The 20,212-nt window shown below is 57.7% G+C and overlaps 1 protein-coding gene across 7 annotated transcripts; it reads left to right on the forward strand.

Annotated features, from left to right (window-relative positions):
- Positions 1-5,435: 5,435 nt before the first annotated feature.
- CIDEA (cell death inducing DFFA like effector a) lies at positions 5,436-20,121 on the forward strand. 7 transcript variants are annotated; one of them, XM_031690199.2, is made up of 6 exons: positions 5,436-6,330; positions 6,552-6,733; positions 14,885-15,068; positions 16,022-16,168; positions 18,877-19,058; positions 19,752-20,121. In XM_031690199.2, the coding sequence occupies exons 2-6, from the start codon at positions 6,558-6,560 to the stop codon at positions 19,897-19,899; spliced, it is 837 nt and encodes a 278-aa protein (XP_031546059.2). In that variant the 5' UTR covers positions 5,436-6,330; positions 6,552-6,557; the 3' UTR covers positions 19,900-20,121. The 7 variants fall into 7 exon arrangements, with proteins under 7 accessions (XP_031546059.2, XP_031546063.1, XP_031546061.1 ...); XM_072949312.1 differs by lacking the exons at positions 5,436-6,330; positions 6,552-6,733 and adding exons at positions 8,060-8,119; positions 8,937-9,147; XM_072949314.1 differs by lacking the exons at positions 5,436-6,330; positions 6,552-6,733 and adding exons at positions 8,060-8,119; positions 8,937-9,147 and having other exon boundaries at positions 14,924-15,068.
- The last annotated feature ends 91 nt before the right edge of the window (positions 20,122-20,212 follow it).

The following is a 20,212-nucleotide window of genomic DNA, read 5'->3' on the forward strand; positions in this document are numbered from 1 at the left end:
GCGTGTCCCTGACGACGTCCACCCTCTGATTCTCACCTGCCACAGCACCGCTGTCCCGGCCATTGGGCTGTGGAGACACACATAGGACGGTGTTTTGTCTGAGCTGCGTTTCACCTCGTCACCTTTAGCCCGGGGCTGCAGCCCATCGGGGCCTGGGGGCTCCCATCTTTCTTCTAGCTTGAGGACAGTCTCTGGACAGGGATGTGGGCTGGGGTCATGACCAGCACAATCCCCCAGCACCGCCTCCCAGAACTTGCAGTCTCTGGGGACCCCACTCCCCGCCCTGGGGTGGCCGTTCGTGCCGCTTGTGAGCACGTCTGATGGTAGCACCGGCGGCCACAGGGCTGTGTGGGCTCTCGCCACCTGTCTCGTGGGAGTCTGGAGTCACCGTGCCATGCTGTGCTGATGCCCCAGCCGCTAGCCTCACATGGCTGCGAGAGCTAAAGTAACTGAGAGCAACATACATTTAAAACTCAGTTCCTTGGTTGCACAAGCCACGCTCCACGTGCTCAGGACCACGTGTGGTTCTGGCTGCCGCGCTGGGCGGTGCAGATAAAGCACAGGTGTTCCCACCACCTCGGCGTCTGATTGCTGCCCAGAGATATGCTTTCATCGTCTGCTTGGAAATACGGATTATTTTATGTCTAGCCCTCCAGCCTGTGTTTTGTGGAATCTGCATTTTTCCCTGGTGTCTGGACACCAGAGCGGTGCTTGTCAGTCTCCAGTCCCCAAGGCTCCCAGTGGTCTTGGCCACCATGCTTAACTTGCTTGGGGCGTGGAGCCGGGTTGAGAGGCCCAAGTGGGGCTGGAGCTAGGACAGCTATGAGCCGTGTTATCAGGAAGGTGGAACCAGGTTAGAGTCCTGGAGCTGCAGGCGATGCCCTGAGTCTGTGATTAGGACAGCTTTAGAGGGAAAGTGGCAGGGATGGGCTGTGCCTTGGTCGTGGTGGGGCTGGGAGAGTGGCTGTGGGTTGGGGGTAGCCCCAGGTCTTCTCTAGAACTGGCGGGAAGGCCTGGCTCTTACCCCATTGGATGTTTCCACCACCAGGAGGCCGGCGGTCGGCTGCACAGATGGGCTCTGACTCAAGCTTCCTCTTCCCTGGCCTCAGGGGCGGCCTGGGGTGTTTGCCGAGAGCCTGCCTGCATGGAGGCTCCTGCGTGCCAGCTCCTCTCCAGGTCCAGGACCTCCAGTGTCCAAACTTCCTTCCCCTAGATGACCGAGAGCCAGGGCCACGCACGTGCCCGGCTGCATGTCCTGGAGGAAACTGGAGACATCCAGTTGGATCACAGTGCAGGGCAGCCAGCACAGCCACTGTTCTGCACCCGAGCTTCAGGGCAGCCTCAGAAAACAGCTGCTGTGGCCTCCCTCAGTATTCGCATTCAAGCACGTGACACGCACTGGTCTTCATGTTTTAGTCTTTGTGGGGGTGAGGCCTAAATGGAGCAGACTTTCAAAAGTCTAAACTGAGAACCAGATCAATGGCTGAAAGCTCAAGAGATCTCCAGAAGCCCCAGGCACTTTGCACCAGCACCTGGGTTCTCCGTGGATGGTGGGAAGGGCAGCCCCTCCCCCACAGGTGACCTGGAGCTACTGACACAGCCTCTCTGGGCCTCCCTGTGGACGGGTAGAGACGTGCTCCTCCTGGGTCAGACAGTGTGTGTACACACATGTGCACCTCACAGACGTGCCACAGGAAGACTGTGGGAGTGGGGACAGAGAGAGGAAAGGGCCCCCAGGCAGAAGAGAGGATTCCACGGGGCAGTGTCCCATCCACTAGCCGTGCAGGAGGTCATCGTCTTCAGAAGGAAAATGGTAATTCTGTGGGGCTCTGACAATGCCTCCAACTGAACAGGGGGGTCTTGGGGGCGCAATCACCTGGTAATGATCACCCAGTCCCTGGCCTACAGGGTCTCTGACACATTCCCCACTAGGGAAGCGATGGTACCAGTTAATTAACTCCCTTCTACCGCTGGGAGGAGGCTGAGTGAGGCCGTGAGTAGCTCAGGGCAGGGGGGATGTGACCTCACCGCCATTCCCTGGGTCCAGACAGCCAGTGGGCTGCGGATGAGGCCTAGCTCCACTGGGCCTGCCCCCGGCTCCTCCGTGTCCCCTGGGGTGGCCTCACTTTCACCCCCAAGTGCACACTGGTGCCTGGACAAGATCCACCAGAAACCATCTCAAGACAGGTTCGGAGGACGCAGTGCCCTTTCATCCTTGCTCTGGGTTTTGGTCTCGAACCATTGCTGCAAGAAGTGGCTCCATGTGCTGACATCTGGTTCTCCACGTCTCTGCGGGACGGTCCCAGGATGGCCCAGGACCCCTGCCCCGCCCTCACGGAGGCCCCACCTGGCCCAGGTGGCCAAGTCTGCAGCCTCTCCACCGTGGAAAAGCAAGTCTCCCTAGGAGACCAATAGCGTGAAGTCACACACACGGCGGGAGCACACTTTTTCTTGCTCAGTTTTTAACAACAAAAACTGGAAAGCCCTTACCACGCGCTGCTGTCAAGACCTGTCTCCGTGGCCACGTCCCTGCAGAGTCGGCCGTTAGACCCACAGAGAGAGAGCATTTCCTCCAGGCGGGGCGGCCAGCAACGAGGCCCCAGAAACAGTCGTGGTCAGTAGCTGTGGTGAAGGGCCACTCAGGGCCAGCACAACAGATGAAGGTCACCGGGCCTAAGAACCTCGCGAGAGACTCTGTGATTTGTGGCACAGACCGCTAGGCACTTGAAGACACCTGAGCACATCCCGATTTGCAGAAAGGTGGGGCGCGCAGCAGGCCCTGGGCAAACACCTGTCGAATTAAATGAGCATATCTGGAGGCAAGTCCTGGACAGGTACAAAGGAAGTAAAATAGACATCTTGGTAAAGACGTAGTCCAAACGCAGCTAGCACCTGGAGGCGAGGGGTAGGGACAACACTGAAGACCCAAGGCACGATCCACAACTATGGAACCTGGGAAGCAGCTCCTCCCTAGTAAGGACCACGGCTTCGCAGAGTTGAACTTAAAAGCACAGAGCATCTGAAGGCGGGGCCTTCTCCTGAGGCAGTGGGAGGACCTGACGGGAAGGAGCCACCTGGAGCCGTGGCTGGAGGGCAGGTGAGGGCAGGTGCGTCCCAGCTTTGTCTGTGGACCTGGAGGAAGTGGTGTTTGCGGTGGGAGCCGAGTTCCCAGCCCCCAGCCTCACAACATGCAGCGCCCCTGAGAGGGATCGCGGCGCCCCCAGACTTGGGAGGCGTTGCGCCAGGACCCACGAGGCCGGAGCTGCCTTGGGCGTGTGTGGGGCCTGTGAAGAGGACAAAGCTGCTCCTCTCCAGAGCTCGCAAACCAACAGACATCCCCAGTGGTGTCCCCCGGTTGCCCATGGACAGCCTTGGCTGGGGAGTTTATTGCAAAACACAGAATCCGAAATGAGGGGAGAGAGACGGGGAAAGAGGGCAGACAGCAGGCAGAGCAGACCGATGCCCAGCGGCCAGGTCTCAGGCCAGAGTGGGGCTCATTTATGGGCACCTCGCTGCTGGCGGCAGGTCCCTCTCCCGGGGGGTGGCGGCCACGTGAGTTGGAGGTGGGGCTGGGCCTGCAGTCAGGGTGGGAAGCCACCACTCCTGGTGGTCCAGAGGGCTCGTCCCTGGGCACATAGCACGACCGTTGCTGTCTCTTGGCTCAGAATAACCTCCAACTGTGTTTCTTCGTAGTCTTTGAGAAAGGCCCAGGTTTCTGCTCACTCGGTCGCTGCGTGGATGTCATTCTGTTACCGCACCGGCTTCAACAAATTTCTGGTCAGCAGCAAGGCCAATGTAGCAAAGGAAGGGAAAGGTGACAAATCAGACAGTCTGGCCACCCTGGTTCTATATTTTTAAGAAACATGATGCCCTGTCTGCACCAGTGTTCACAGCAGCACTGTTCTTCCTATTTTGACAATATTTATTGACCGACTCGGCGGACCCATATACCAAACAAGGGTCAAAATTGCAAATTTAATAGGAAAAAAAGTGGAGGGGCTTAGGAAGCCAATAATAATTAGGGTACGTTTCGCTTAAAAGCGGAAAATACTGCGTGCAGTGTGTCACTAGTGAATGCAGCTTGTGGACCACTGGTGCCCGCTTTCCTTCCCTCCTTGAAGTGCTTATCTGTTCGCATGAGCCCTGGGATTCCACTGTTGCAAATCGGCTTTGGTTATAAAGAGGCACGTGAGAGCTGCCTGCCTCTAGGCTGGTCCCAGGTGTTCCAGTAAAGAGGCAAAAAGGATCCAGGCCCATTGACACAATTTCCTTTTTTCTCTAAGCTGCCCTCTTTCTGAATTCTTGGTCACTGAATCCAGACACATCATCTCACGACTGTGCTTACTAATTCACAAAGTGAGAGCTGGAAACATATGCCCCATTGATTGCTCTAATATAAATCCTGCTGCGCGGTCAAAACCTTCCCTTTCACACAAGTCCTTTGGGTCCTGGCCCTGGTGCTGCAGGCAGAGCTTGGGCTGCCCCACCCCGGAAGCAAGCAGTGTCTGTCCTAAGAGTATGACCAACCCTGGAACAAAGGTGCTGGAGGCTGAGCCCTGCCGTGGTCCTCCTAGGGGCACCCCCGAGTCCCAGGAAGTGCAGGATACAAGGTGTGTGCAGCCTCCTCGCCCACCAGGCCCCAGACACTGAACTTTGCCAAGGAAGAGGAAGGCAGTGTCCAGTCGGGGCTACCCAGCTGGGCAGGTCAGAGGAGGGACAGCCGCGCAGAGTGGAAGTGGAGGTGCCAGGGACAGCAGGGGTGCACGCTCCAGGCAGCCTGTTGCGCATGTCTCTCCGCGAAGCCTCGGGCAGACTGGGTAGATTGTCCAGGGTCTCACCCCAGGCAGTAGCAGGGCCAGCACTCAGGTCCAGCTCTCCCACACACACCCCGGTGCACCCTCCACCCCTCCTGGCTGTGGTTATTCTGTGTGTGGAATTTCCAGCCTCCCCGACACCCCTTCCTCACCACGGGACTGATGCCCTGACCATAGCCCTGCTGTCCTGACTATGATCACCCCCCCATCAGACCTCTATTCCTCCTTCCTAAGCGTGATTCCTGATCTCCTGCTGGAAAAGACAGCTTAATCGACCACAGTGCTCCCCAATTTTGTGAAAATTCACCTCGAATTTTTATTACTCTGCTCATGACCAAGGCATAATCCTGCGTGTTTGTGACATGGTCTCAGAGGCACTGGAACCCAGACGTGCTCTGGTGGACGTGTGGTGCCCAGGCCAGACCTCATGTACAAGCCCCCATCACACCTTCCACACCTGCCCCCAGGAGACTGAGTTTTCCCATCAGAACCACGCTCCTGAGATTCGCAAAGGCTTCCCTCCATCCATATGCTTCTGCTCCCCCCCCCCCCACCGCCCTCCGTGCCTCTGACGTCTAACCTGGGCTGCACTGGAACAGGGCCCGTGCTGAGCAGAGATGTGGTAAGTGATGCCGAGGGAGAATGTGGGGAGGGGGGTGGCTGTGCCGGCCAGGCCCCGCCGCCCCGCCACCCTGCACCTCACACCTCCTTCTCCAGCTTCTTGGCGGCCACGCCCTTCAGAGCACAGTGCCCCCACTGCCCTCTGCCCTCTCTACACACCTGCTCATGTGTCACAGATGCCACTGGAGCAGCAGGGTGGCCAGCCTGACTTTCTGCCCGTCTCCCAGAGTGTGGCCCCTGGGCCCACGTCCTCCCCCACGTCCCCGTCCAGTGTGTCCCCAGACCCACGGGGTTCAGTATAATCTCAGCCTCAGCTACGGACGTGCTCCCCTCCTGTGTTTCTCACTCGGGGCACCAGCCAGACTGGGCATCGCCTCCAGCTGCTCCCTTCGTGTTCCTCACCATGTCCAGCAAGATGCTCCTGCCCCCACCATGCCCACTATCAGCCCAGGTCACCCCCGACATTACCCAAGGGCTGCCCTGGGCCAGTCCAGCCTCTGGGCCACCTCAGACTGTCCTCTCAAATCTGCGTCTGAGCACATCACCCCCATCTCTGCTGGGACCCACTGAGCGCTCAGGGCTGTGCAGACTCTCCCCGGGGAACTCCCGTGCCCCTCAGCCCCCAAACACCCACAGGACTGCCTGGTACAACGCTCCCGTCCCACTGGGCATCTGCCCTTCCCGAACCTTCCTGAAACTGACCCGCACACCACTGCCTCACCCATCCTCCAAACCCCAGTCCCAGTGTCCTCTAGGGGCACCTTTGGGCAGAATTCATTCCTTTGTTCCCTTTGCAGTTGGCCCTCGTGTGTCCCTGCGGACACAGCACCTCGTTCACTCACCCATCCATCCATCCATTCACGGATGAGCCTGCACTCCGAGAGGCCCGAAACGGGTAAGTTACTCACACCTGCCGCCCTGGCTGGTTACAGCCCGTGCCAGGCTCCAGGATGAGCTGATACACTTGTATGTCTGTCCTCCACGGACGGTGCCGTGTGTGTGAGCCGTCATGATCTGACGGGCTGGGAGCCGGACTGCAGGCCCGGCCGTTCGTGGAGATCACTTAGGAAAGACGACGTCACCGAGGTAAGGACGGCCATGTTCCTGCTTCCTCAGAGTTGCATGTCGAAGGGTTTCAAAGAAAGGAGTTCAACTAAAACTGCAGATGAAACCCAGCACATGTGTCAGAGCACTAAGGGAGACTGGGGCCCGGCACGAGGTGTGACGGTGCTGGCGTCGTGCTCCTGTTCTGCGTCTTCATACTTGAACATGTACACAATAGAAAAATATCTTCAAAGGTGAGTTGACTCGAATTGACTGGACTGGTTTTCTCCTCTGAAACTGGGGGTGTGTCTTGGGGGGTGGGCTCTGACAGGATGCGGAGACTGGAAAGCCGAGAGGAGGCACCATCGGGCTGTCCTGGGGACGCCCTGGGGTGGCCTCTTCCTGGTCCACAGCTGGCCATCCTCTTGCTACAGAGGGAGCTCCCCGAGGTCTCTTTTATAGGCGTTAACCCCATCATGTGGGCTCCACCCTTGAAACCCAAGCACCTCCCAAAGGCACCACCTTCCAACGGGTCCACACTGGGATTTAGGGTTTCAGCATATGAATGGGAGAAGTGGGGGGGTGTGGGAGAGGGGCCGTAAAATCCCCTAAGGGCCAGGCTGCTTCCCGCCTCCCGCCTCCTGTGCCCTGGGCAGGAACCCCCTGTGCCCTGGGTTGGGGAGCTCCTGGCAGACCCTGGGGAGTCCAGGACTCTGGAAGGAAATCTCTCTTGGCTCCAAGACTCATCTGGCTGGTACCAGTGACCCTCGGGGGAAGACGTGATTGTTTCTGTGATTGGAAGGAGGAGGCGGGCAGCAGGGCCAGCTGTGCTGGTCAGGCAAGTCAGGACGGAGGCGTAGGTCAGGCTACAGCTCTTTGGAAACACAGCTCCCAGTAGGGCCCCCCGCAGCTGATAACTGGAGAGCGGATCACCGACCACTGTGGAGTGCAGGACCGCACGCTGGCCAGGCGTGTTTTAACCTGCCCGGATTGGGGGATGCCCCGCTCCTTAACATGCTCAAGAGAGTCTGCGTCAAGTTCACAATTAAGAGTTTCATTCAGCCCCTGACAGCCCCCGCCCTTCTGAGGTCGGAAACACACCGAACTGCATCTTCCCATAGGGAGGTTTGTGCAAGCAGGACCTGGGTAGGTCCCACGGCCTCTCGCCCTCCTCACTCTGAGAAAGCCGGGTCCCTGTAGCTGAAGGATTGTCAGTGACCCCCTCGGGTCCTTCCCCAACCCTTACCCCGTTCCCAGAGCCCCTGAGCGCTGCTAGACAGCCCGTCGGGGAGCCGCTGGGGGGCCTGCGCGCATCCCGGCCTCACTGCCCCCCTGAACCCCCGGTTTAAAGCCACACACCGCCGTTCTTCAGCCGAGGCCATCTGCTGGGGTGATGATGCCCGACTGCCCCAGCCTCCAACAGGCCGACCAGCCACCACCGAGGGCCCGCAGAGCATCGGGGCCGGGTGGTGGGGACGCTGGCTCGTCCTGGGCCGCTGGAGCCCGAGGGGCGTGGGCGCGGGCGGGGCGGGCGGGGCGGGCGGCGGCGCTTTAAGAGGCGGCGCGCGCGCGAGGAGGCCGTGCTGGCCGGAGACCCGAGCGATGGAGACGGCCTGGGACTGCGCTGGAGCCCTCCTCAGGCGAGTGCCACGCCGGCCGGGATCGGCACCCCCTTCCCCCAGCCCCTTGTGCCCCGCTGACCCCCGTCCCTGTGCGCCTGGCACCTCCCTGCGTTCCCACGCGCCCTGCGACCCACGGCGCCCGGCGTCCCCGCGCCCCGCACCCCCGCGCCCCAACGCGCCCCGCCACTCCCGGGGCCCGGCGTCCCCGCGTCCCCTGCGCCCACGCGCCCCGGCCCGAGCCCTCCGCCAGCTGGCCGCCCGCGCCAGGTGTGGCTCCTGAGGTGTGCGGGCGTCCGCGGAACAGGTGACCGTGATGAGCAGGAGCCGGCGCTTCTCTGCCGCTGCGGCCTGTGGACGCGACAGCCCCGCGGCGCGCGGGGACCGGCTTCTCGGGGTCCTGGACCGCGGGGCGGGGGGTGCTGGGGCGAGGGGAGGGGTGCTGGTGGGGAAGCTGGGCGGCCTCGGGGCCACCAGATCAGATCACCCCTCAGGGCAGCGCAGAAGGGCCGACCGGGCGCGCCGGCTGGGCCCCCGGGCTTGTAAGGCGGGACTTGGGGGAAGGTGGTGGCGCTGCCCGGACCGGGGTGCGAGACAGAGGGGCCCGCGGACCCCGCCCCCTCCTCGCCCCTCCACGCCGCGAGACCGTGAGAAGGCCCAGAATCGCCTTTTCCCCTCCTGGGTTCGTCTTCGCATCGCAAACCAATCTGAACCGTGAAGTCCTAAAAACACCGGGTGGTGGCAACTTGCGAGATTTAAGGGAGGGATCGGGTTTCTCTGGAGATCTTCAAAGCAGTTCAAAAGGGACAGAGAAGCCTCTGAATTCTCTTAAATACAGGTTTTCCAAGGTGTCAGGAGTGGAGGGCCATTTTACAGAAGGGGCGTGATCCGTAAGCTCCTGAACTTGGGTTCCTAGAGGGGTCTGTGTGGAACGTTCAAGGCTCAAGGTCGGCCGCCGGAAGGCAGTGGGGTCTGTCTGATGCTCCCCCTTTCTCTTTAAAAACAAATGAAAACAGAAAACGGAAGTCTGCGATGGGACCCCCGGCAAGGTGAGAAGCGACTTGTTTCTGCATCTTCGCTGGCTTGGTTTACACCTGAAGGAAGGGCGCTTGGTGTCTTTCCTGGTTTCTCCCCCTCCCTCCAGCCCCACTCACCCCTCAGTGCTGCTCCCAGGGGCAGCAGTGAAGTTTCTCCCCGGGAACTCCCGAGCTCCTCCCAGCGCTGCACTGGTGGGCTGAGTCGTAAGGACGGTAGGCGGACACTGACTCCTGGCCGGTGCGGCTGGAGCAGGGGCGGCAAGGCCTGCAGCGCTAAGGCTGCCCGGCCCGCACCTGACATGCAGCACCATCCCCAACCCAGAGTGCCTCTGTGAGACGTTCCACTGGGCCAGCAAGAAACGACCGGTGAGGTTTTGGCAAATCAGCACGGGAGCATCTGTTCTGCTTGGACAGTCCCTCTGAGCACGGCGGCTCTAGGAGTGAGGGGCTGTTTGTTGGGGGCACACGGGGTCCAGCTCCTGCTTTCAAGCTGAGCTGCCGTCATCCTTGGGACTCCGCTTTCTTCCACACAACCTGTAATATTTGCTGAAGGGGAAAATGTCTTCCATCTTCTTTAAAGCCACATCCAGGCCGCAGGCCCACGGGAGCCATAGGCAAGGTGATGGCGAGTTCCGTCTCCTCTCAGTGGTCCTTAATGTAAACTGGCTGGTAGAGTGTGTCCTGCTGTCTTTTTCTTTTCTTCCTGTTTCTTAAATTGAAGTACAGTCAGTTTACAATGTTGTGTCAATTTCTGGTGCACAGCATCATGTTTCAGTCATACGTGTACGTACATATATTCCTTTTCATTATAGGTTATTACAAGATAGTGAATATAGTTCCCCGTGCTGTACAGTAGAAACTTGTTGTTTACCTACTTTATATATAGTAGTTAGTATCTGCAAATCCTGAACCCCCAGTGTGTCTCTCCCCCGTCTCCCTCCTCCCTGGTAACCATAAGTTTGTTTTCCATGTCTGTAAGTCTGCTTCTGTTTTGTAAATAAGTTCATTTGTGTCACTTTTTTTTTGATTCCGGATATAAGTGATCTCATGTGATACTGGTCTTTGTCTTGCATCACTTAGAATGACCATCTCCAGGTCCATCCATGTTGCTGCAAACGGCATTATTTCATAATTTTTTATGGCTGAGTAGTATTCCATTGTATAAATGTACCACACGTTCTTTACCCATCATCTGTTGATGGACATGTAGGTTGCTTCCGTGTCTTGGCTGTTGTATGTAGTGCTGCTGTGAACAGTGGGCATGTCTCTTTTCAAATTAGAGTTCCCTCTGGATATGTGCCCAGGAGCGAGATTCCTGGGTCATATGGTAAGTCTATTCCTAGTCTTTTGAGGAACCTCCATACTGCTTTCCACAGTGGCTGCACCAAACTGCATTCCCACCAGCAGTGTAGGAGGGTTCCCTTTTCTCCACAGCCTCTCCAGCATTTATCGTTTGTGGACTTTTGAATGACGGCCATTCTGGCTGCTGTGAGGTGATACCTCAGTGTAGCTGCGATCTGCGTTTCTCGGATAATTAGGGATGTTGCTGACTCTGTCCTTTATCAGCACATACCTGCATTTGCCAAGGCAGGGATTCATTCCATGTACACGTCTGTTTTTTAAGATCGATGCATGTGTGCAGTTATAAAACCTCGACCCCCGTCGTTTGCTTGTTCCTCGTCTATGATCACGAGGCCTGGGTCCTAGTGGAAGCCGCCGAGGTCTCCCAGCTCAGCTCTAAACACCCAGGGCGTCCACGTGGCGCGTGTCTCGCAGCCGAAGGCTACTCTGACTTCGTGTCCTGCCGCCCCTGCGGCTGTCACAGAGCTGCTCTGTTACATTTGGTGCAAAGAGGCTGATTTTGCAGCTCGTTAGCTCCTCTGTCCTCTCCTTGAAGGAGGAGCTCTGGGATTTGTATACCTGGCCTTTCAGCACACGTTTTACCAGCCTTGTTAAGTGATGCAAGCAAGGAACTGTGTTTTCTGAGTAAATCGCCCAGGTTCTTGATGCTTACACCTTCGTGGTCTAAACTCTTGTTTTAGTAACAAAGTGTTTAAAGGCTTCATGTTCCTACTTGAACACTCTTTCTGCGCCAGGCATTTTGCTGGGTCAGTCAAGGCACAGCCGCAAGCTGTCACAGGCCGACAGGCTGCTCCCCGTGGGGCTGACACGCCCCCTGTGTCACCTCTCCCGGGCCGGGCGCTGCTGAGCCCGAACCTCACTAAGCCAGAGCCCCTCTGCTTCCCGCCCTGGGTGAGACCCTGCCACTCCTGCCTCTGTCCCCACAGCCACTATCCCACGGTCTCGGAGGCCCTGCCAGGCCGGATGAGTGCTCTCTGAGCCCTGCCCCATCTCTCTGCACGCCTGTGGCTGGGGTCACCGTTTCCCTTTCCTGCACTGTCCTTGTCACCGGCTCTGGCACAGTCCTCTGGGACATATGTCCTCCACCTGTCTGCCCTTTAATTCTTCATATGAACCCTCCTGTCCACCTGACGACACAGGCCCTTTGCCCAAGCCTGCCTTTCCATCCAGACGTCCAGAGGAAACGTCAGTCCAGAGGGTGACGTGGAAAGATGACCTGTGGGGCCAGCTCCATCTCCCTGGGCGGGCTCAAGGCCACTGTCGGCCCACACCTGCACCTTGATTTCACACTTATGAGTTGAATCTCCTCACCCCCTCGGGGAACAACGCAGAGGCTTCCCTGTTCCCTCACTTCTGGGAGGTGCACCGCCTCACAATTTTCAAGAATGTTCTATCAAGTCTGACTTCCCTTATCTTGATTTCCCTGAAACAATCTGTTTCCTTGTTTTTTTCCGTGTAATGAGATGTTTCTCTTCCCACTCCAAGTGACGGCACTGACGGTCACCAAGGTGATGTGTATCTAAAAGCCAAACTCTAAGACTTCTCGGTGCTCTGGGGTCAACTTCGATGTCGTGAGTCACTGAAGGAGACTAGGAACACACTCCCAACCTTGTTTTGGTGGCTGGTGACATGACTACCGTGTTCAGGAGTGCGCCGGATTAATCTGTGCTTGGTTCATTTAGCAGGAGCGCAGTGAGTACGCGGGATGTATTAAGTAGTTTAGTGTGCCTAAAACTTCATTTAGCCCCTTTTTATATTATCTTCAAGATGGTCTTGATCTTATATGATCCGGCACGTCAGGTCACTCGTCCTGTTCCCTGAAAAGAAGGGCAGAGCGTAGTGCCCACATCCGCAGGGGTCACCAGCCTTCTCCCCAGCAGTGGCCCGGCTCTCCGCGGGGAAGCGCAGCGGTAGGAGGAACGACAGACCGGATGTCCTTCTTTATCAGCAGGGCTGTCTCCAGGGCAGCGGAGAGGGAGGACCAGGAGTGACTGCCAGCACAAACCGGGTCAGACGTTAGCAACAGTGGGCGCTTAGTGACGGGCGGGCCAGGTCACCGGGGCACCGGTGCTCACCGAGGCATGAGTGTCCCCAGCCAGGACCAGACCGAACTGGGTCAAAGCTGTTCACACCCACAGTCTGTCATGGACCACCAGGGCCAGGGCCTAGGGTCCAAGACGTGAACTTTGTCCTGTTGCTCTGGGTAAGCCATAGCCTGTGTCTACTCAAGGAGGTAAAGACTGGACACGCAGGAATGACCTGCTCTGGGGAGGGGAAGGCTCTTGCTGGCGGGTCCAGGGCTCCCCGGCCCCAGAGGAGGGTCACTCTGACGCTGGCCACCGCTCCGCAGCCTGAGCCTCTGTGGGACCCAGTATGCATTCTCACCCTGTTCTTATCGGGTCCTCCTCACAGCCAGCTCAAGTTTCAGATGCTGCAGTGAGGTGGAGAGCAAAGCCAGGTTCTAACTGCGAAGGCTCATGTGGAGAATCCTTGATGCCCCGTCTGCCAGGTCACCAGGGAAGGGACCGAGCGTCGGCTTAGCAGAACGTGGGCGCCGGCTCATCGTGTTGTGTAACTGGGGAGGCTGGTATAACCAGGGCAGAGGTGCGGGGGCCAGGGGCCAGGTTTGCTGCTGCGTGGGTTCAGGCTGGGACTTACTCGGTCGGGCTCCCTGGCTCTGGTGGGTCCCGCGTCAGAGACCACCGACCGGCTCAGTCCCCTGCAGCTGCCCCACTGGAAACAGGCTGGGTGGTAGCCCTGGAGAGGAGCCAGGTTGAGTGGGGACTGCTGTCCCTCCAGCCAGTGCCCCCTCACCGCCTCCAGCTGCAGCTTGTCGCCTGGGCTGTGAAGTTCAGAGATAGTTCTGATTAACCAGGTGACATTGAGAAACCACTCTGAGCCTCACTTTCTCATCTGAGACTTGGGGTCACACTTCCATGTACGCCTGAGTTGGAGTCAGCTGATGCCGTGAGGAGCCGACACGTCACGGCCAGGGCAGCTGCTCAGATGCCCCCGTCACCAGGCACTAACGTGACGCCCGCTGGATGTGCTTCAGACCAAATTCTTGCTGACGCTGTAGGTAAAAGTGTACTGGTACCAACTCCAAACGGTAAGGCTGGGGCGGGGGCCTTTCCCCCGCCCCAGCCTTCCTCAGATGCCAGCAGGGTGTCCGTCCAAGAACTCAGCTCAATTCGGACACCATCTGCCCAGAGACAGCATCAGATTAAGGACTCAGCCCCACCAGACTGTCCCCTCCCCACCCACTGCACCTCAGACACCAGTCCCAAGTCCAGGTTGGTGCCTTTGTTCATAAGGAATTCCAGTCTGATTGGGAAAATGAAGCGTAGATAACTCTGTGTGTGTGGGGGGTGTGTGTAATATGTGTATATATACACATGCGTGTGTGTGGGTGTGCCTAGTGTGCACACACACTAAGTATATACACGTGTGTGACACGCATGTAAGTATCCTTAGTGTGTGGCCCCCAGACCACGCTGAAGAGGCAAAGACCACGTGCCTGCGCCGAACCCTGGCTCTGAGCCCTGGGGCTGCTCTCTCGTCTGTGTCTCCTTGTCTGCAAATTGAGGAAACCAGGGTTTTCTGAGGATTGAGTGAGGTGATATTTGTAAGGCAGAATATGTTTGCTAAGTCACTGTGGACGTAAGGAGCTTCTTGGCTGTTTCTCGTTTGGCCCTCATTTACTGCTTCTCCCTGGTTGCGAGGTAACAAACACTTCCCGGTGTGAGATTTTTCCCTCAGAAAGTCAAGTCTTGACTTGGCTTCGCTGTCATGGCTCTTTTCCTGTGTTAGTTCTCTTTTATGGTGAGTTTCTGAGTTGCTTCTCTGATAAACGCGGAACTCACTCCAAAGTGCCAAGTGACTGAGCGCTTGTTCTCGCAGCGTCCGTGGTGGCGATGTTCGGCTGTTCCTTGCGTATCCTGAGCTCCCAAAGCGGGCTGACGCTCTAGTGCCAGTGTCTGGCGTTTACAGTCCCGTCTTAGCCTTTCTGTGCACGTGTAACTATGTGTGTCTGTGCCTGTTTCTGTATCTCTGTTCAGCTACCCCACGGCCTCAAGAAATCTTCTTAGGTTTCCAGCCCTAAAGCCCACGTTTGCAGAATACAGCTCTCATCAGCTTATTGACTTTGATGCCCGGACCATTCCTTCTCAAATGGTCACTGCAAGGACGTCGAGTGTTCTGGTGAAACAGGTGCAGTAGTGGTTGTGCTTTAAATTTTCTGTGTAATTCGTCTGTTTCTTGGAGATCACGTACATGGTTTTTAACAGTCCTCAGCCACTGGATTTCTTTCTTTTAGGTGCAAACATGAACGTTCTGTCATTTATGTGCCCCTCAAACCTCTCCTTGAAAACTTTTTTTTTTCTTTAAGGAACGTCAAAGATGTTTTACTCCTCTGCTCCGTTTCCAGGCCCCTGACATTCATGGGGTCGCAGACGAAGAAGGTCCTGCTGGCTCCCCTGAAGCATCCCGCTCGCCCCTTCCGGGTGTCCAGCCACGACCGCAGCAGCCGGCGCGGGCTGATGGCAGGCAGCCTGGGCGAGCTCCTCAGCAAGGTAGCGCCCGCGGCGCGGCCCGCGGCTCCCTGGGCCCCGGGGACAAGCCGGTGCAGGAAGTGTCTGTCTTGGTTTCAGAAGGTTGGAGGGAGCCTTCTTCTTTGCTTTTAAGTATTTGGGTTGAAATATTTATTTTTGATAGATGGGGTATCAATATCAAAACCCCAAACCGCAAAAATTTAGGAAAATCTGTGAGAAAATTAAACATATATCGTAACGTCATTTTAAAATTTTCATTCGGTCAAAAAGTGATTGAATACCTAGCACACAGAGAGTGTTTATTTTGTAACGTGTACATACAGCATTTATAGTTGTAATTATTATTGAAAAATAGACAAACGGGTTGGAGGTGCCTTCTAAGGGGCTAAAGGGAAGGTGTAAAGAATCAAAGTGAACAGTGCTGTGTCCCTGTGTCGTACAAGATTCACGTATTGAGACCAAAACCTAACGTAGCTTCATTTCCTTGATGAGGGAGAGTACTAGGGGCGGCAGACTTCAGAAATCTGGTTTTGGTTATAAAGATGAGGAAAGAAGAGTCCTTCGTCTGAAAGTGTCCTTGGGCACCAAGCAGGGACGAACCATCGGCTCCCACAGAGACCAGAAGTGAGTGCCCGGCACGCAGTCTCTGAACAGAGACCTTTAAGCACGCCACCCGACATGTGGGCTCTTTAAGTCCCACGTGTACAGGGGCGTTTTCTGTTTGTCCAGATAAGCAGGTAATTTTCAAACCTGTGACTGTTATCCCGTGTCATCACTTAGCCTCTGAGGAACACACGTCTGTGACGGTTTTCAGCTTCTTTTTCCAAGCAGAGACTGAGTCCCAGGACATTGTGCCATTAAAATGTTCTCAGAATCAGCCAACACTTCTGAAACCATCACTTAGTCAGTCAGGCCTCTTGACTGGTCCCAGTGGAGTCTCCCTTCACTCTGTGACTCCGCCTGGTCCAACCTAGACCCTGGACGCCCTGATGATCACCAGCAGACTGGTCACTCTGGTGCTGGAGGAAGACGGCACAGTGGTGGACACAGAGGAGTTCTTCCAGACGCTGGGGGACAACACGCACTTCATGGCCTTGGAGAAAGGACAGAAGTGGACGCCGGTAAGTGCTGTCACCCGACAGCTCCTGGGCAGGCTTCTCACCTGCAGACGTGCGGTCCCCACCTCGGTGTCAACCGGCCGGCTTTCTAAACTTTTCCTTTGTGTTCACTTCATAACTGGACCCACTGTCCTCAAAGGGAGTCTTTTAAGCTTTTCTAGGAAACCTAGCATCTTTGTGAACTTGGGCTATATGATTTAAGGCCAGTAATTCTGAGGGACAGGCTTTGGCCAGTGAGTAACTACAGATCCTTAGAACATGCGGTCATGACCCGGTGACCACTCACTGTGACCCCGAGAGGCGGCAAGCTAACATAGCTGGTGAAATTAGCAGGGGAATGTGTGTGTGTGTGTGTGTGTGTGTGTGTGAATGCAGTATTTAGAAAAGCAAGAGATAGAATAAAGGGTTTTACTTCTGACAAAACGTTAGATTATGTATCTTGGGAAACACTCCCACCATAACACACCTAAAAATGTAAAGCAAAACATTAAAACATCTTGTTTTTTTTTTAATGGAGAGACTGGGGATTGAACCCAGGACCTCATACATGCTAAGCATGTGCTCTACCCCTGAGCTATTACCCTCCTCCCCTAAAACATGTTTTTATGTGCCTCACTGGCCTTCAAAACCAGGAGATCCTCAGCGGCCAAGGTTTTTAAGGGAACCAGAATCCAGAGAGGAAAGCGAACGCTGAGGCGGGGGCTCCCCCGGCCCAGGGCCACAGGGCTCCGGCTCTGCCCTCACAGACTCTCGTGGAGGAAGTGTCAGTGGAGGTTCCCTCGCTGGGTTCCCGGCACCCAGCCAGCCCCGCCCTCCAGCCGCAGGGACCATGGCCTCCCCCCAGAACCTGGGGACGCGCTACTTTACATGGCAAAGGGGACTCGGCAGATGTGATTACGGGAAGGATCTCGACATGGGGTAATGGTCCTGGATTATCCGTGGGCCAGTGTCACCACAGCGTCCTGTAAGAGGGACATGGGAGGGTCAGCGTGGGGGCAGGAGGCGGACGAGGAGGAGTGATGAGGGGACGGGCCACGGGCCATGGCATGCAGGAGCAGGGCCGGCAGTCCCAGCAGGACAGCCCGTGGTGTCTCAGGGTGCCTGACCTGCAGAACCGAGCCGTCTGAGCATAAATCTGCGCTGTCTTTAAGGCACTCAGCTGGTGGCCACGTGTCTCAGCAGACCCAGGAAACTGGTGGGGCTGGTATTTTGTTTGCTTTGTGAATGAGACGCTCGTTTACTCCCTGGGGGAGACAGTTCCCGCATAACAGGTTGAAGCCCTCGCGTGGCAGGTGCGGGGCTGGGGCACAGGGTGACGGCAGGATGCTGGGGACGAGATGTGAGGGTCCCGGGGGCGTGAGGCCCCTCGGTCTGGGACAGCCTGGCTGACGTGAGTCTCACCCGGGGTCGGTCCTTCAGGGTGGGGACGGGCTCCTCGCAGGGAGGGAAGGTGCTGCCCCCCGGGAGGGGTTCCTCTCAGCGAGGCCACTGTGGTTTGACCTGGACGAGGACTTCTGAGAAGCAGCCGCCAGGGGGCTCCCTGCTTCCACGCAAACGCCTTAGAGAACAGATCCCTGGGAGGCAGGGGTGGGGTTTGGTGGGGATGATGGAAGCCACACCCCATTAGGTCTCCACCTTGGGGAGGTCATCTTGACGTTGACGTAAGACCAAGACTTGAGGGGGAGGCTGGGGGAGCGACGTGAAAACTCAGCGTCAGAGAGCTGGGCGGGATCCCAGATGGAGCCCCCGCACCCCAACTCTGTCGTCTTAACTTTTAACATTTTCTGAAGGATGGGCAGCCCCCTCCCCTCCCCATCGCGCATGGGAGTTGATGGGCTGAAACCAGGGTCTCTGGTCGTGTCCACGGAGGGGGGTATCTGGCAGGGAGGGTTTGGGTGCTTTGAGGGGGATATGCGGTTTAACTTCAAATTTAGTAGATTTTTGCCAGTGAATTTAACGTTCAGCTACTCCCGACTCCTAAGGTTCACGATAGCTGTGCCTCCGTGTGAATCCTGGACCCTGCAGGCCTGCGTGCGCGGCAAACCCCACGGACGTGTGCCCAGCACATGTGTCCTGGGACGGCTTTCCCTGCCCTGTTTCTTCAGGGCTTTTGTGGGGAAGATTGTTTATAAACCCAGGATTTACAGGGGTCTCTGCCCTCTCCCGATGTCTCGGGTAGACGGAGAGTGGGTCCCACGAGTGTCCCCAGGAAGTTGGCGTCCCTCCAGGGCAGGTCCTCCAGCGGAGGATGCAGGGCAGCTCCCACACTGGCCTTCGCTCCCGCCGAGGGGTCTGACCCGCCCGCCGGCAGAGTCCCTGTGCCGCGGGACAGCGCTGACCACCGGTCTCCAGGCAGACGGTGTCACAGCTGCGGGCGGCCCGTCCACGTCCGCCAGATGGCCCTGGGTGACCCTGGTGAGTGCGTCTCCACCACAGGTCACTGGCACAACCGTCCACCGATCCCTGCACCCTGAAACCCAGGCCCAAGGCCAGGTCTCCTGCATCTCCTGCATGAGACAAGGCAGCTTAGGGGGTTGGCCCCACGGCAGTCTGAGCACACTGGTCTGTGACATTCCTCAGATAATTAGCGGCTTAGTCATGAACTGATTTTAAGCTGACAGGAGAGTGGAGACCAGCCTAAACCCAGAATCACAGGGTTCGCAGGTCACAGCTGGGTTGGTGCCTAAGCCTCCCTCCCTCCACGGCCCTAGGGTGGGAACTGTGTCCCAGCCCGCCAGCCGCCGAGGAGATCGGGGATAGTGAGGGTCACCTTGGACTTGTACAAGCTGAACCCCAGGGACGTCATCGGCTGCCTCAACGTGAAAGCCACCATGTACGGGATGTACTCCGTGTCCTACGACATCCGGTGCATGGGGCTCAAGGCCCTGCTGAGGTAACGGTCGTCGGGTCCTGGGGGGCCGGGAAGTGGGGGGCGGCTCCCCTGCACCCAGAGCCCGGCCCTCACGTTGTCCTAAAAGTTCTTATGCCACAGACTTATTCGGAAGACAGTCTTGAGTTCACAATTTGTTTTCCCCCAAGACCATAAAATACTAAATAGAAAGAAAAACTAGTAAGTAGAGAGTGAGGACCCGAGTTCGAGCCACGGTTTCCGTCTGGAACAGCAGAGGCCGCATCAGCCCTGGGACTGAGACGCCACAACGGGGTCAAGCCGGGGTGTCGCACCCGCGCTCAGAGCCCCGGGTCGTGGGGTCACGACCGCAGGACTGCTAGGACTCCTTCAGCCTGGGGCCCCTTTCAGGCTGGACTTGACCGATTTCGGCACCGAACCCCACACATCGACAAGGCTGCCAGAGTGAGCAGACAGACCCCCGGGCGTTCCAGTGACTCAGGGACAAACCTCGACTGGAGGAGGCCAGCGGAGGGTGGTCCCAGGCCCGGGGCAGCGGGAGCAGCTGGCAACAGAGTCCAGGCCCCACTCAACCCCGGGAACCAGCGCAGCACCTCAGCGAGCCCCCGGGGCTGCGGGTCCTGAGAGCCCAGCTTCCCGAACTCGGAAGTACAGGGACGTGGGCATGTGCTGGAGGTGGGGTGAGGACCCCCGACGACCCTCGCCCCTCTCTTGCAGGAGCCTGCTGCGGGTCCTGTCTCACGCCGCCCAGGTGACTGGCCAGTTTCTTGTCTATGCGGGCACATACATGCTCCAGGTGCTGGCCAACACGGAAGAGCAGGTGGTGGCTGGCTCGCGCTGTAGGCAGGGGGTCACAAGCGGATAGGGCAGCCCAGCCAGGGGCTTGGCCAGCCCTTACCCAACCCATCCGTCTCCAGTGACGAACCCAGAAGACACCGTGTTCACACCACTGCACGTGTGGGCTGCGGGCACTGCTGCTCAGGAAGCAAAGGGCCTTGGCCGCACCTGGATGCGGGGAGGGGCAGGCGGGGGCGGGGCACGGCCTTGCGGCTGCTGGCCTCCAGCAATAAACCAGTGGCAAGAGTTACCTGATCCAGAATGCCTGGCGGGCGGGAGTCCCGTACCGTGGGGCGGGACCCCAGGCTGCGAATGATGCCGGGAGGGCGCGGGGCTGTGGG

Source organism: Vicugna pacos, chromosome 24, assembly GCF_048564905.1.
Source record: "Vicugna pacos chromosome 24, VicPac4, whole genome shotgun sequence".
In the NCBI taxonomy this organism is placed as follows: domain Eukaryota; kingdom Metazoa; phylum Chordata; class Mammalia; order Artiodactyla; family Camelidae; genus Vicugna; species Vicugna pacos.